The following is a 15,435-nucleotide window of genomic DNA, read 5'->3' on the forward strand; positions in this document are numbered from 1 at the left end:
TCTCTGACATTGGACTTTGACCCATACACTTTTGAGCATGTCCCTGTCACTGTTCATCAGTGCATCAATGATGCAACCCTGTGTTGTCGGTTAAGGGGGTACATAAACATTGCCTTCACTCATTCCCAAAGAAAAAAATCAAAAACTCAGGAGACCTGATAGGGTCACATGAGTTCCCAACCCACTAGTTAAAGAAGTTTCATATTCAGATGGTGATGCACTACTATACGCCAATGAACTGGAGCTTTGTCTTGTTGATATATGAAGTTTGGAATATCAATTTAGGAAGCAATCAAGCGTGCACCACATTGCACTCGTCACAAGTACCCCTAAGAAAAAAGTTGAACTTACACATTTGGGTACTTGAAACAGCACAGAAGAATCTCTCTCAATCTTACTGTAACATTAACTAATTCCAACCTGGCATTTCCACTGTAACAATGTGAATATCACTTGACGTTTTATGTGGATGTTGCCTTATCACTGAATGTAAATTGGTGGGTAAATTCGTAATATTACATTGCTTCCTGGAAAAGTTCATGATATTCATGTCTGATGATGCGGTCACTTGGCTGTAACTGTTGTAACAGCTCTATACTATATGGTTTCTGAAATTGGTTGCACAGATTCTTCCACAGGGCTGTGTACACTTCATGACTTGTATACCGTGCAGATTTCTTTGGGCTAAGAAAGAATACCTCTCAGACACACTCCATTGTTTCAACTGCAACATGTGATAGCGCAAAGGTGTATCCTTTACAGAGGCAACTTTGGTCCTAGAACCATTGATTCCACAGCAGGATGGGTTAGTGGCTGTATTGTATAAGGAACATAAGCTGCATGGCAGTCATGGATTTAGTGTTTCCATAATGCAATACACAAAACGCTTTTTGTTGATTAGTTGCCATTTTGCAAACTGGCCACCTATAGAACCATAATGAAACCTGCAGTGACACAAACAAAACTTTAAAATACTTTTTTTTGTTCATTAGTCCAACGGGTGGGAATAATATATATGAAGCTTAGAGGTGTAAAATTTCTCATTTCAGGGCATGACGAGAGGTAATAATTATCCTCCCATCCTTTTACAAAAACAAATCTCCCGTGGCTTATCTTTCCACTCTCCCACCACCTCCCAAAGTCCCAGAGTTCGGCCACAGAGGAGCATTCCCCTCGTAACTCAGTACCATCTGGGACTGGAGCAACTGAATTACATTCTCCGCCAGGGTTTCGATTACCTCTCGTCGTGCCCTGAAACAAGAAATGTCCTACCCACTATCCTTCCCACCCCTCCAACCATGGTATTCTGCTGTCCATCAAACCTACACAATATACTCGTCCATCCTTACACAACCCCTGCTCCCAATCCCTTACCTCATGGCTCATACCCCTGTAATAGGCCTAGATGCAAGACCTGTCCCTTACATCCTCCTACCACCACCTACTCCAGTCCGGTCACTAACATTACCTATCACATCAAAGGCAGGGCTACATATGAAACCAGTCATGTGATCTACAAAGTAAGCTGCAACCACGGTGCTGCATTCTATGTAGGCATGACAACCAACAAGCTGTCTGTCCGCATGAATGGCCACCGACAAACTGTGGCCAAAAAACAAGTGGACCACCCTGTAGCTGAACATGCTGCCAAACATGATACCCCTCATCTCAATGACTGCTTCACAGCCTGTGCCATATGGATCCTTCCCACCAACACCAGCTTTTCTGAATTGCGCAGGTGGGAACTTTCCCTGCAATACATCCTACATTCTTGTAACCCTCCTGGCCTCACCCATCCAGCCCCCTCCCTGTTCCCATTCCAGCACTACACAGCCGTCATTTCACTGCCACACCCAGTCTGTTAATTTCTTTTATTTTTTATTTCTCTCCTTTCCGCTACTTACCCCCTCCCCACTTTTTCTCCTACCCTCCGTCTAAACTACAACACTTCACTGTCCGCCACTCCCACCATACTATCCCTCCCCGTCCCCGTCCCAGCCTCCTCCTTATCCCCACCCAGTCGCCACTCCCATCATGCACTGGTGCTGCTGCTTGCAGTGTAGTTTCAGCGGGGGACGACTCAGCATCTCCACTATATGATGAGTAGCAACTTTCCTTCTCTCGTATTGTTACATTCCATCCTGGATTTTCCATTGTTTGATTTTTCACAAATAGCTTTAAGTATAGCATGAAGTTGATGTCACAAGGAATACAAACCACAAGATAAGACATGAAATCTACCTTGAGCATATGCCACAAGGTAACCTATGAGTAAAGCCATTGTTAGTCTGCATGAACTTGATCTACGCAAAATAAACCTGCTATTTCTCTCAAACGCAATAATTTACTTAATACACCTTGTACTACGTACTACATATACTCTTTTTCTTTTCTCCCTTCAGCATTTGTCCTGCGTGCCTGCAGGGTCTGCTACATGGGTCTGTTGTCTCTATTTTGCTCTATTGCGGGCTGCATCTGGGTGGATGTTGAAGCATTTAAGAACTTTCTGAATCATATCAGCCCAAGGTTGCTTAGGTAGTCCTTGGGGTCTACTGCTGACAACCTTAGCATCTTCATTTCCATTACACTTAGGTGGCATTCTGTCTCAACTGTAGTCTGTCAGCACACACAACCATACAAGGCAATTGGTTGGATGACAGTGTGATGGATTTTTGATTACATCCTGTGGTCGCAAGTGACTCCAGTTGTTCACCACTTCATCCAGGCTGCCTGAGTGCTGGTGTTGACCTCTTTGGTGAGTCTGCCAACAGTCATCGTGGAACCAAGGTACTTAAACTTACTCACACGGGTCAGATCTTCACCATTAATTATGATGGTTCCCATTTCATGTCTGTCTGATGTCATGTACTCTGTTTTCTTCAAATTAAGGTGCAAACCGTGTTGCACCAACCGGTCACTCCATTCTTGAGTTAGGCTCTGCAGATCAAGCTAGTTTTCTGCTGCTAGCATCATCTCGTCAGCATAAAGTAGGGTCCATGGTAATGACCAGTGCAGGTCAGCTGTCATGGTGTCCATTGCGAGAGTGCGCAGAAGTGGTGATAATGCAGAACCTTGAGATTAGATTCAGTTTTTGTTCCATAGACCCAAGAAATGAGATGATTCTCAAGGGTGTGGAACATGTCGAAAGTATGACATAAAAACATAAAACATTTGAATATAATACTTACTACCCTGATCATTTGTCAGGAGATAGTCGAAAATAAGCTAATACAATGCAATAAACTGAGACAGCTAATATTTACAGAATTAACACACTGTCAGAATGAAACACTGTTATCCACTATTAATGAATTTAGGTAAATACCTAATCTTGACTGTTGTGATGATGTGTTGTCAAAACTGAAATCTAACATATTTTTACTTAAGCTGACTTAACAGTCTCTGTTAAGATATTCATCTACGGAGTAGAAGGAGTTGCCTATCAAAAAGTCTTTCAAACTCTGTTTAAACCGTGCTTTATCTGAAACCAAGTTTGATGGACACTGACTGTGATGGGGAAGTCCTTGGATAGTTCTGAGGTTGTAAGGACATAACTTCATGGCTGTGCATCAAGTAACTGCACCCAGTTAATAAGCTGCTCTGGCACATTATGCTGTCAAAGTGCTAGCCAGATGACTTTTCAAGGTCCAGGAATGTACTACATATACTCATAGTAAATAATCAATTATTCATAATATAATATAGATAGATAAAAAATCTATTCACCAAGTGGTGTCAGGTGCGCGTGCGCCCGCCCACGCACGCACGCATACAAAGATTTAACTATTACAAGCTTTCAGAGCCTTTGCCTGCTCCTCCACCTGGCAGAAAAGTTGAAGGGGAAGGAAGAGGGGTGAAGGAAAGAACTAGAGAGGTTTAGAGAAAGGAATACAGTTTAAAAAAGTCACCCAGAACCCCGGGCCAGGATAGACTTACCGGATGAGTAAGTCTCCCCTGACCTGGGGTTCTGGGTGACTTTTCTGAACTGAACCCCTTTCCCTAAACCTCTCCAGTCCTTTTCCTTCACCCCTCTTCCTTCCCCATCAACTCTCCTGCCATGAGAAGGAGCCACTGGCTCCAAAAGCTCGTAATAGTCAAATCCTTGTGTGTTCATGTTCCTTGCTGCCACTTGGTGACTAGATTTTCTTATCTCTGTTTATATTATATACTCATAGTTAGGTAGGCAAGAAGGTGCTATTTGGTGTGTACGTACTACATAACTACAGACACATTACTTTCTTGCAATACGAAGTCTTTGTGCTCCATATGATGATCTACAGTCTCACATCAGATGTTTAAGATCTCTTTTGGTAATCTGGTTCACTCCCTGGCCACTTTACCTACAAATGAATAACAACCATTGAATGTCAAAGTGTAGTACTTATGTGAATGATTTAGCTTAGTGTTGCCTGGATATTATGTCAACCTTCAAAGACATTTTGTTGTACTTCACCATACAACTGACCTCACAAATTACTAAAACTAGCTACATTCCGAACACATCTTTATGTGTGACAGTTCCATGTTGGGGCATGGTCAGTTGAGAGTGTACCCAGTAGCTTCCCTTCAAACATTATTTTGCTTTGCCATATGAAATGCAGAATTGCCAGAAGATGATGGCTTTGGGATAATATCTGTTACATGATCAATATCCTGAAGACTTTGCTCTGGCTGATCAATATGTTTATTTATACTCTCGTAGATTACAAATATTATTTAATGGTATAATATAAACAATGAACGTAAAAAGAATTTCATGAAAATGTTTAAAAAATGCTACAAGTCTGTAGCATGGGAAGCTCAGTCCCTGCAAATTGCAAACAACTTCATATATACGCTGCAATATTTGCTTATGGGAAAATTAAAGCCAAAGAGAACACAGATTGTACTCATATTTTTGTAGCAAACTGTCAACTTCTACTGAAACTTTGCCTACGAGAACCAAATCTGCCCTACTGAACTCTACCGACAGTCTTACCAGGGATGTAAACAGGGTATCACAAGGCCGAAAATTATAGTGTGACACTACATCCAGTTTTACAGCACAGAAATGAAATAACGTCCTATATTGTGAAAGTTAGCTACCATCGCAGATGTTTGGAAATGTGTAATGCAGGACTTCGAACCAAAGATAATTTATGAAAATCGTTCATACGAAATGCGGTCGTCGAAGTTTCTAAATCTTCAAGACTCGTTAAATTGTGTATGTGAAACTATAAAATGAAACTATCTGAAAAGCTCCCTGCAACTGACATGTCATAATGAAACCGCAACTAACACAATACACAATGACGACACATAGTGCCGTTCTGCTAATAACATAACAATAGCGCTATACCGAATAACGCGCAGGTTTGCCAATGTTGTAATAGTGTTGTGTGTGAACCATGTAACCAGCATCATATCTGTCCAAAAACATTGTAGGAAACGTCATGTAATTTGAAATTGACCCGGTAACCAAGAGCAAAGTCTGCGGAGGATTTCAGAGTGCATTCTAAAGCAGCTATGCAAAATAATGGATTTGTTTATCAGTGGACAGCAGACACCGTACGGAGTGTAGTGGGTATAGTAACATTTGTTGCCAATTTCCCAAACATTTAAAAATTAAATGATGTCAACTGTTGCAATGACTAATAAAGCAGTGCACGAACGATACTTGTCGCAGTATTTTCGGCTAGAGTCATTCGCACTGTTTTTATTATAAACGTAGTAACCTGCCGTAATATCGTTTATTATTGTTGAAGGTTAACTGTAAACTTATTTTTCCGTACGAGACAGGAGGAAAGAAACTGGTAGTGTTGTGCTGATCCAGATATGTCTGTCGCATGTTTCCAGATATATTACTAACACTCACTCACGTTGACAGGTCATACTTTGCTCTCACCTTTGTGCTACATCTGACACTGGAACTTTTCGCATTCATCTGTTAAATTTCGTATTCTTCCGTAATGACCATAAATTTCAGTTCCTTATGTGTTGCCAGTGACGTACTTAAATGCCTCGTTCATGCTTCTCCTATTCAGTTTTGGTAATGTTGGAAGTGTATTACAACAGTGGAGGATTTAGAGTGATTAATTTGATATGAGTAAATAAAATTTATTTTTGTCATTAAATGTTACATGGATGAGGTTAATATCATGATAGGTATCATCTAACACTCTGTGTTTGATGTTACATTTCCAAAGCATAAAGTACTACCATTTGATTACCTTACAGAACTATTAGATAATTTATGGCGAACTCTTCTATAGGACTTCAGAAGATTTGCATGTAAAGCCAGCTTAGTATTCTTTTTAGTACTTGCTACAAGCCATCTCTTCTCTTGTTGTTTTACCCTCCAGGGGATGCATATAAACTTGGTATTTGTCTTGATGCTTTGTGCCTTTTATCATCCGAAAAATCTGTACATGGATTCACTATAGATTTTTCTTCCTTGCTATTGACCATTTCTTGCCAGTTTTTGTATTCAATTTAATTTACCGACTGTCCTACATACATGAACCGTCAGCAGCTGTAGTTAGGATTCGGAAACCTTTACTTTTTCACTGAAGCTCATGTTTAGCTTGTGTTAACGGGTGGATTAAAAATAATATAGAAATTTGTTTCCAAATTTCTTATTCCAGCCATGACTGTTGTTCTTCATGTAAAATAATAATAAACCATTCTGAAACTGTCAATGTGTAACTCGTAGGAGGTTATTTTTTATACATGTTACCAGTGAGGATGTTTGGAGGTTAATGGAGATTTCTTTTAAATGCTGGGACTATGTATGATTAATATATTGTTGCACATGGATCTGAACAATATTTGAAGTACTCCACTTTTAAATTTGAAATTAGTAGTGCTTCCGTGGATTAGATGTTATGTGAATCGCATTGGGAAGTTCCTAAATACCTTCAACGAGAGATTATCGATTAATAATTTATAGATACAGTAAGCATTGAAATGACATTTCTCTTGCAGAGCTGAGTTCATAAGGCAATGGGTTCTTTCAGAATTATTTGCAAATTTCATACCAATTGAAGCAATGCCACGAGAGGAGCTGGTGGGAGCAGAAGGAGTGCGGCCAGATCCAGGACCAGCTCCAGATGCGAATATAAATCCTGAAAATGGGAACAACAACAACAGAGCTCGAAACAACAACAATCAGAATCCCTTAATCAATGTGAGAGACAGACTGTTCCATGCACTTTTCTTTAAAGCTGCTTTGGCATATGCACGGACATTTCCAAGACCTGTTAGGAGGGTGTTGGAATTTGTTGTACTACTCAAGGTAAATTGAGAAATAACACATGTTAATAATATTAAAAAAATGTATTTAACCAATGCAGGACTATGACAAGATGTTGTGTGGGTAAACGTTATGTATTGGACCCCTGTTGTATTTTCCTTTATGGTGCGGATGTAAACAAGCTTTGCTGCCAGTCAGTTTAAAACCACAACCAGATTTTCAGCATTCACATTTATTGGCTTCGCCAATACGCAACCAAATTGACACCTTCCAGCCCAACCTAGAGTTCGGGCTGTGTTACAGATGAGTCTGTTGCTACAGTGAAGGTTGCATGGGGTGGGGGTCCAATATGTAACATTAGTCACTCATGTTGATAAATCTGCCTGTCAAAGTTTTCATCGTGTAATAATTTATTTATTTATTTATTTTTTGTTCTGTGTCTAGCTGCTAATTTTATCAATATGTCTTTATTTTAACTATATTTGGAATCCATAGTAATTACATTTCTCAACAACTGTAGCGTTTTGTGACTACTTCGAACTTTGCACGTGCCTCAATACACGCCCAGTAACAACCTCCAACTCACCCACCCACTCCTTCATATCTATTAAAAAAATTTTTTTTGCTGTGTTAAACTTATATTCATGTGTTCAGAAACATATGCTACATTCAAATAAGTAGGCCTGCACTGAATGATATGAAACAGAGAGAAGGATGTAACTAGAATATAAAATGATTGTATATTATTGCTAGCTCTTAATTTTTGTGAACTTATTGACAGCGTGAATATTAACGCTGACATATATTTCTTCAGTTTAGTGGTCTTAATAGATATGTTTGTGATTCACCATTCTTGTGCCATATTGTGTCTGAAAGATTTAGTATTATTTATTTTTCTTTTATCATAGCTTAAGTGTGGCAATGGTCTTTGGTATGCTGTATTTTAGGTGATGTTTGTTGCTGCTGGTTAAATAGCTTTATTCATCTCTCTCTTTCTCCAGTGACCACACCATTAGCAAAACGTTAAACTCTACCATCATTCCATTTTTCCTTGGTCCAGGTTTTTTTGTTTTCTTTCTTTGAATCAGAACACTCCTCGAAGACCTTTCAGAATTTGTTTTCACTATTTCCCTGTTTTTCAAGCTAAATGACTTAATACACTGACGGGGTGGGGTGGGGGGGGGGGGGGCAGAACGCAGCACCAAGGAGGAGTTGGGTGACAAAAATGAAACTTAGTAGGCATGTTTCTACACCTGGAAGATGATATCTGTTAGAATTTTGAGCCCATCACATAAGAGTGGTGGTAGTAGCACCACTATGACGATGCAAATCAGGTTTGCTTTAAATACACGTTATAACAGTCGTGAGTGATAGTTGACTTTGAGATTGGATGTGGAGAGTAGATGTTAGACAAGAATGCTTTTAAGGTGACAAAGACACCATTATCAGAACCTCACTGAATGTGAATGAGGCCATGTAATAGGGCTACAAAAGATGGATGTTCCTTATGCTATACTGCAGAAAGATTTGGCAGGAATGTAGCCTCTGTATTCGATTGTTGGTCGCAGTGGTCATGAGAATGTACGGTCAGAAGAAGAATGCCCTTCACACAGCCATTTGGCTCTACCGAGAGGGAAGACCATTGTGTGTGCCATATGGCTCTGGCACATTGTACAGCATCTGCAACATCAATTTGAGCAGCAGTCGGCACAACAGTGACACAATGAACTGTTACAAATTAGTTACTTCAAGGGCAGCTCCGAGCCAGACACACTGTAGCGTGCATTCCACTGACCCCAATCCACTGCCATTTTCACCTTCAGCAGTGACAAGCGAGGGCTCATTGGATGACGCCTGTTGTGTTTTCTGATAAAAGCTGATTCTGCCATGGTGCTGGTGATGGCCATTATTGGTTAGGACTAGCTCAGTTGGGGCCCTGCAGCCATCCTGTCTGCATGCTAGACGCACTGGACTTATACCTGGAGTTATGCTCTAGATTGTGATTTTTGTATGACAGCAGGAGCACTCTTATGAGTGTCCAATGCTCCCTGACTGCAAATTTGTATGTCAGCCTGGTGATTCGATCAGTTGTGCTCCCATTCACAAAAAGCATTCCAAGGAGTGTTTTCCAACTGGCTAATGCTTGTTCACATAGTGATGCTGTAATCCAATGTGCTCTAAAGAGTATCAACATGTTGCATTGGCCTTCTCAGTCACTAGATCTGTCAGCAGTCAAGCACATATGGGACATCATTGTTCGACCACTCCAGCATCATCCACAGCCAGCTTTAACTGTCCCGGTAATGAAAGACAAGTGCAACAAGCGTAGAACTCCATCCCACAAACTGACATCTGGCATCTGTACAACACGAAGCAAGCAAGTTTACATGCTTGCATTCAACGTTCTGGAAGTTACCCCAGTTATTAAAGTGTCCGCATTTCACATTTGCAATGGCTTATCTTGTACTTACATATACCTGGGATCTTTGGAATGTTAATCACTTAAATATGTTACCTAGACAAATGTATTCCTGAAATTTAATTACTTTGCATTAATTACTTTTTGGTGTTGGGATTTTTTCCCTGTGGTGTATTTGTAGAATTTCTTGGTTGCCCTTTTTTCCTGCTCAGACGTCTCCCAATAAGAAAAGTGAAAAGTCCTTGCCAGGTTTGAATGGGTATCTGTTATTTGTTTCCTATACAAAATAACCCACTTAAAAAAATAGAAATGTTATTTTTCTGGGTAATTTCTAAGAATGATTGCCTATCGAAGTCGCTGGGTCAAAACGAAACATATCGGATGTGCGATGGTAAATCGATCGTGCGACTCTGGCGGGCATTGTGAGTATGTTTGTGTTGGTCACTACAGCAACAACAAAAGAAGAGTGTTACAAAAGTACCTATAATTGCAAAGGAGACAACTTACCTTACTCGATGTCGGTGTTGTCGTCATTTGAAAGTCCATTACGGTGATCTGGATGGATAATTTGGGAAAGTTGAACCATGTATTCTTCCTGATACTTGTTCGTTTTCCTCACTGTCCGCAATGAAATTGTAACGGTATTTCAGTATCGAAACTGTTCTTACGGAGTTTTACACACTTTGCACCACCACAGTCTACACAGTCCCTTCTTTCCTTGTCTGGTAGTACTCCAAATTTGCTGCAAAAAGTTGAACAATTTTCTATGCTGCATAAACATGGAATTAGATTCTTCCATGTGAGATGAATCTTGACGAAGAAATGTCAAGAACACCAGACATCCCATTCAGTAACGACATAAATCGTCTGGGTTTCCCTAGCAACTCACAAATAATTCGAGGAGGTATGTAATTTAGAGCAAGTAAGGGAATGATGGAAAACAGAGGAAAATGAAGATCACAAATAATTGATCCTAACGCCCGCCACTGGTGTTGCATGATCGATTTACGATCGCACATTCGATATGTTTCATTTGTACCCTGTGACTTTGATAGACAATCATTCTTGGAAATTACCCTTTTCTGATATTGCATTCATTTATATACACAATTTGCCTCAATGGAAACTACAATATTTTACTCTTTCGTAATAAACAAACCATTTTAATCATGATTCTCATTAGTTTTGGGTATCATCTCCCACACCCCTCTGCCCATCACCCCTCCACACCCTCCAAATCTGAGTGAGCACGGGGTCTGAAGGAGAAGATTTTGTTTTGGAATTGAGAAAGGACAGAGTTGAAAGAAAGTTCTCATCCACTTAGTGTATCTGCATGTAGGATGTATCCAATTAATCAGTTGAGTGGATCATTATCTAATATTCTTCCATCATTATTTATAACTGTTATAACCTTTAATCACTAATAAATTGTGTGGATATACAAAAGTAGAAACAATAGCGGGTTACATGCTATTAACTCCGTATCTGTCATTCGACTGCCGTGCCGTGACATGCGGCTGGCGCCGTTCATAGCCAGGTGGCGCTCCCGCACTCGGCCGAGCTGCGGAGTGCCTCTATCGCCGTATTCGCTTACTGACGTAGCGGCACTTTTAAATCTCGTGGCACTGTCACAACACTTTTCCCCCCTTGAAAAAAAAAAAAAAAAAAAACACTCACTTCCTTGGAGACACGGACAGTGCGGAGACATCCATGGCCTCTTGGGAGGCCCCGAGAAGATCCCGCAGAGAAACACGAGAATATGGTCGAAAATGTCCAGGACGGAAGCTTGCGCGTGGAACGTGCCTCCTGGATGAGATGATGGGTGAAAACTCCGGAGCAGCATCCATAGGTGTCGTGGACTTGGGGGTGTGCTCCAGCGAGATGTGTCCCGGAGAAGGCGGCGTCGCGACTGGGGCCGGTTCCGGCGTACTTGGAAGCGGTAGCGACGTCGGCTGCAGCAACACGCCCGGAAGATCGGCAGCAGCGACAGGACTGGCTTCTCGGGCTGGTGGAGACGAAAGAAGGGGCGGTGGCACCGGCGTGGCCACCACTCGTGGGCGCATCTGGTCGTAATGGCGAACAACCATGCCATCGTCCGTACGTATTTCACAAAGCCGGCGGCCGCGAAGAGCCTGGACCACCCCTGGAATCCATTTAGGGCGAGATCCATACCCTCGTGCCCACACGTTGGCGCCCACCGAGTATTTTCCCGCACTAGGGGACACAGTACAAGGCCTGACAGGGTGAAGCAGGTGCAGTAGAGTGTGCGGTTGGCGGCCATGCAAGAGTTCAGCGGGGCTGCGATCACCCAGAGGCGTGAAGCGATAAGAACTCAGAAATTGCAACAGAGCGTCATCTGTGGAAAAATCACTAAGGAATTTTTTCATCTGGCTTTTGAAAGTGCGGACAAGGCGCTCGACCTCCCCATTCGATTGCGGATGGAAGGGCGGTGCTGTAACATGATGAATCCCGTGTCCAGTACAAAAATCACGGAAGGCCTGCGAAGAGAACTGAGAGCCATTGTCTGTGACAATCGTGGATGGAAGACCTTCTAGCGCAAAGATTTTGGACAAAGCCAGCGTCGTCGCCGCAGTGGTGGGCGACGGACATCGAACAACAAACGGAAACTTCGAGAAGGCGTCAATCAACAGTAGCCAATAAGTGCCGAGGAAGGGGCCGGCAAAGTCAGCATGCACCCGTTCCCACGGCTGCGCCGGATCAGGCCACGGAGAGGGCATAGTACGAGGTGCAGCCAGTTGTTGAGCACACTGACCACACGCAGCGACCATGTGGGCGATGTCCGAATCAATACCGGGCCAATAAACGTGCCTGCGGGCCAGGGACTTAGTCCGAGAAATCCCCCAATGGCCTTCATGCAGTAGTTTGAGAACACCTTTGCGAAGAGAGGCTGGCACCACGACCCGTGGAGATGCGCCATCCGTGGCCAGAAGAACAACACCCTCACGAACAGACAGACAAAGGCGCAAGGCATGGTAGTTGCGAAGGGGATCCGATGCTCGGCCCTTGGTCCTGTCCGGCCAACCCCTTTGAACAAAACCGATCACCTGACACAGGACCGGGTCCCGCGCAGTAGCCGACACGACCTGCGAACCTGTAAGTGGAAAACCCTCGATCGCACGACGTTCTTCCTCATCAATGTGGAAACAGAGTAGTTCATCTCGATCGAAAACCGGGTCGGGGCCCATCGGCAAACGCGACAACGCGTCAGTGTTGGCGTGCTGGGCTGTGGGGCGATAGTGAATCTCATAGTGAAAACGAGACAAGTATAAGGCCCAATGTTGCAGGCGGTGAGCTGCCTTATCTGGAAGCGATGCCGAGGGGCTGAACAGAGAGACCAGCGGCTTGTGGTCGGTGATGAGGTGAAACTTAGAACCATACAAAAAAACGCTTAACTTTTTTAGAGCATAAATGATAGCGAGCGCCTCCTTTTCCATTTGAGAGTAACGCCGTTGGGCATCGTTGAGGGTCTTTGAAGCGTAGGCGATGGGTCGTTCCGACCCATCCTCATACTGATGGGCGAGAACAGCCCCTAGGCCATACTGTGATGCGTCAGTCGCCAGAACCAAGTGCTGACCCGGACGGAATGTGGCAAGACAAGGTGCCGACTGCAAATGAGCCTTCAGGCGGACAAAAGTCTGCTCACACTCGTCAGACCAACAGAAAGGAACGTTTTTGCGTAACAGCTGATGCAGAGGATGAGCCACCGCTGCCGCGGAGGGAATGAATTTGTGATAATAAGCAATCTTGCCTAGAAACGCCTGAAGTTCTTTGACCGTAGACAGCCGGGGTAGAGCGGTAATGGCCGCAACGTGCTGTCGTAGAGGACGTATGCCTTCACGGGACAAGTGGAAACCAAGATAAACATTGGAGGGTTGGAAGAACTGTGACTTGTCCAGATTGCACTTCAACCCAGCCGAATGCAGAACCCGAAACAGTGAACGCAAATTGCGAAGGTGCTCCTCAGTGGAGGCCCCCGTGACAACAATGTCATCCAGGTAGTTGATGCAGCCAGGAACGGAAGCCGTGAGCTGTTCCAAAAACCGCTGAAAAATGGCCGGCACACTAGCGACGCCAAATGATAACCGCTGGTACTGATACAACCCACAAGGAGTGTTGATGATGAGAAATTCCTTGGAAGATGCATCCAACGGCAACTGATGGTACGCCTCCGATAAGTCAGGTTTGGAAAAGAACTGGCCCCCAGCGAGCTTGGTAAATAACTCCTCAGGACGGGGAAGAGGATAAGTGTCAATGAGGCTCTGAGCGTTGACAGTGTCTTTAAAATCACCACACAATCGCAGACTCCTGTTTGGTTTAGAAACCACCACGATTGGCGATGCCCATTCGCTGGAGGTAACAGGAAGGAGAATCCCTGAAGCTGTTAACCTGTCTATCTCAGCCTTGACAGGTGCACGCAACGCCATCGGAATAGGGCGTGCCCGGAAAAACTTATGGCGAGCTGTAGGTTTAAGAGTAATGTGGGCTTCAAAATCCTTGGCAAGACCCAGACCAGCAGAGAACACGGACGAGAATTCAGAACACAATCCATCCAGCTGTTGATACGGAATATCCTCAGATATGAGGTGCACATCATCATCGATGGAGAACCCGAACAACTGGAAAGCATCATAACCGAACAGGTTTTCCGTGCCCACATGATCCACCACATAAAACGTGAGGGGCCTAACAACAGACTTGTATGCAGTGGAAGCATCAAACTGGCCAACGATAGGAATTTTCTGCTTATTATAAGTTCGCAGATTTCGCATAACGGGAGACAAGGGAGGGGAGCCCAACTCCAAATACGTGTGAAAATTAATGAGAGTTACTGCAGAGCCAGTGTCCACTTGCATGCGAATGTCTTTATCCAGAACCCGAACAGTAACAAACAACTTATTTGTTTGAGAAAGCACACAGTTAACATCCATGTCCGATGCCTCGTCCTCGTTGACAGGAACTTTAGGGGACTGACACACAGAAGCAATGTGGCCTTTTTTCCTACATGAATTACACGTGGCCCAACGTTTTGGACACGCGGCCCTGTCATGCTGTACGAAACAACGTGGACAAGAAGGAAGTGCGGAACAAACCTGCTTCTGTGGTTGCTGTTTTCGCTGCGAGCGTGGTGGCCCAACGCGACGTTGTTGACGCGAGTGAACCGCCACCACATCGTCGTTCCCCTGTGAAACAGGCAAATTGTCCGCGTCGAAAGTGGTCTGTACAGCGCCCACATCACACCACGCGTCAATTTGCGCACCAGCAGCGTGAGACACTTCAAAAGATTGAGCGATGCTGAGAACTTCCGCAACGACGGGTTTGGCAGTTGTAAGGCACGTTGCCGAACTTCTTTATCAGGAGCAAGCCATAGAATAGCATCCCGAACCATTGAATCAGCATAAGACTCATGATGAGTGTCCGTGACAAACTGACATTTCCTGCTCAGACCGTGTAGTTCCGCCGCCCAAGCCCGGTAAGATTGATGGGGCTGTTTACGACACCGGTAGTACGCCACGCGGGCGGCAACGACGTGGGTGTTTTTTCGGTAATAGTTAGACAATAATTCACACATTTCTTGGAAGGACAGAGAGGTAGGTTCCCGCAGAGGGGCTAACTGAGATAGCAGCTGATAGATCCGTGGGGAAATCCAAGATAGAAATAACGACTTACACATAGGAGCGTCGACAAGGCCGAAAGCCAAGAAGTGTTGCCACAAACGCTTCTCATGATCCTCCCAGTCTTCAGCGGCCTCGTCGTAAGGAGGGAA

At 43.7% G+C, this 15,435-nt stretch overlaps 1 protein-coding gene and 1 long non-coding RNA gene across 6 annotated transcripts in view; one reads left to right on the top strand and one right to left on the bottom strand.

Moving 5' to 3' along the window:
* Positions 1-5,293, bottom strand: part of LOC126263214 (uncharacterized) — a 110,914-nt gene extending 105,621 nt beyond the window's left edge. For both annotated transcript variants that reach the window (XR_007546866.1, XR_007546865.1), the window contains exon 1: positions 4,979-5,293. This is a non-coding gene — a long non-coding RNA (uncharacterized LOC126263214). The remainder of the gene's footprint in view (positions 1-4,978) is intronic.
* Positions 5,294-5,318: 25 nt separating this feature from the next.
* LOC126263212 (membralin) overlaps positions 5,319-15,435 on the top strand; it is a 540,938-nt gene continuing 530,821 nt past the window's right edge. The window contains exons 1-2 of one of the 4 annotated variants that reach the window (XM_049960282.1): positions 5,319-5,563; positions 6,996-7,273. In XM_049960282.1, coding sequence (XP_049816239.1) covers positions 5,506-5,563; positions 6,996-7,273 — 336 coding nt within the window. In that variant the 5' untranslated portion in view covers positions 5,319-5,505. The remainder of the gene's footprint in view (positions 5,564-6,995; positions 7,274-15,435) is intronic. The other 3 variants (XM_049960283.1, XM_049960280.1, XM_049960281.1) reach the window with 3 other exon arrangements.

The sequence above is a fragment of the Schistocerca nitens genome, chromosome 6 (genome assembly GCF_023898315.1).
Source record: "Schistocerca nitens isolate TAMUIC-IGC-003100 chromosome 6, iqSchNite1.1, whole genome shotgun sequence".
NCBI classification, from domain to species: domain Eukaryota; kingdom Metazoa; phylum Arthropoda; class Insecta; order Orthoptera; family Acrididae; genus Schistocerca; species Schistocerca nitens.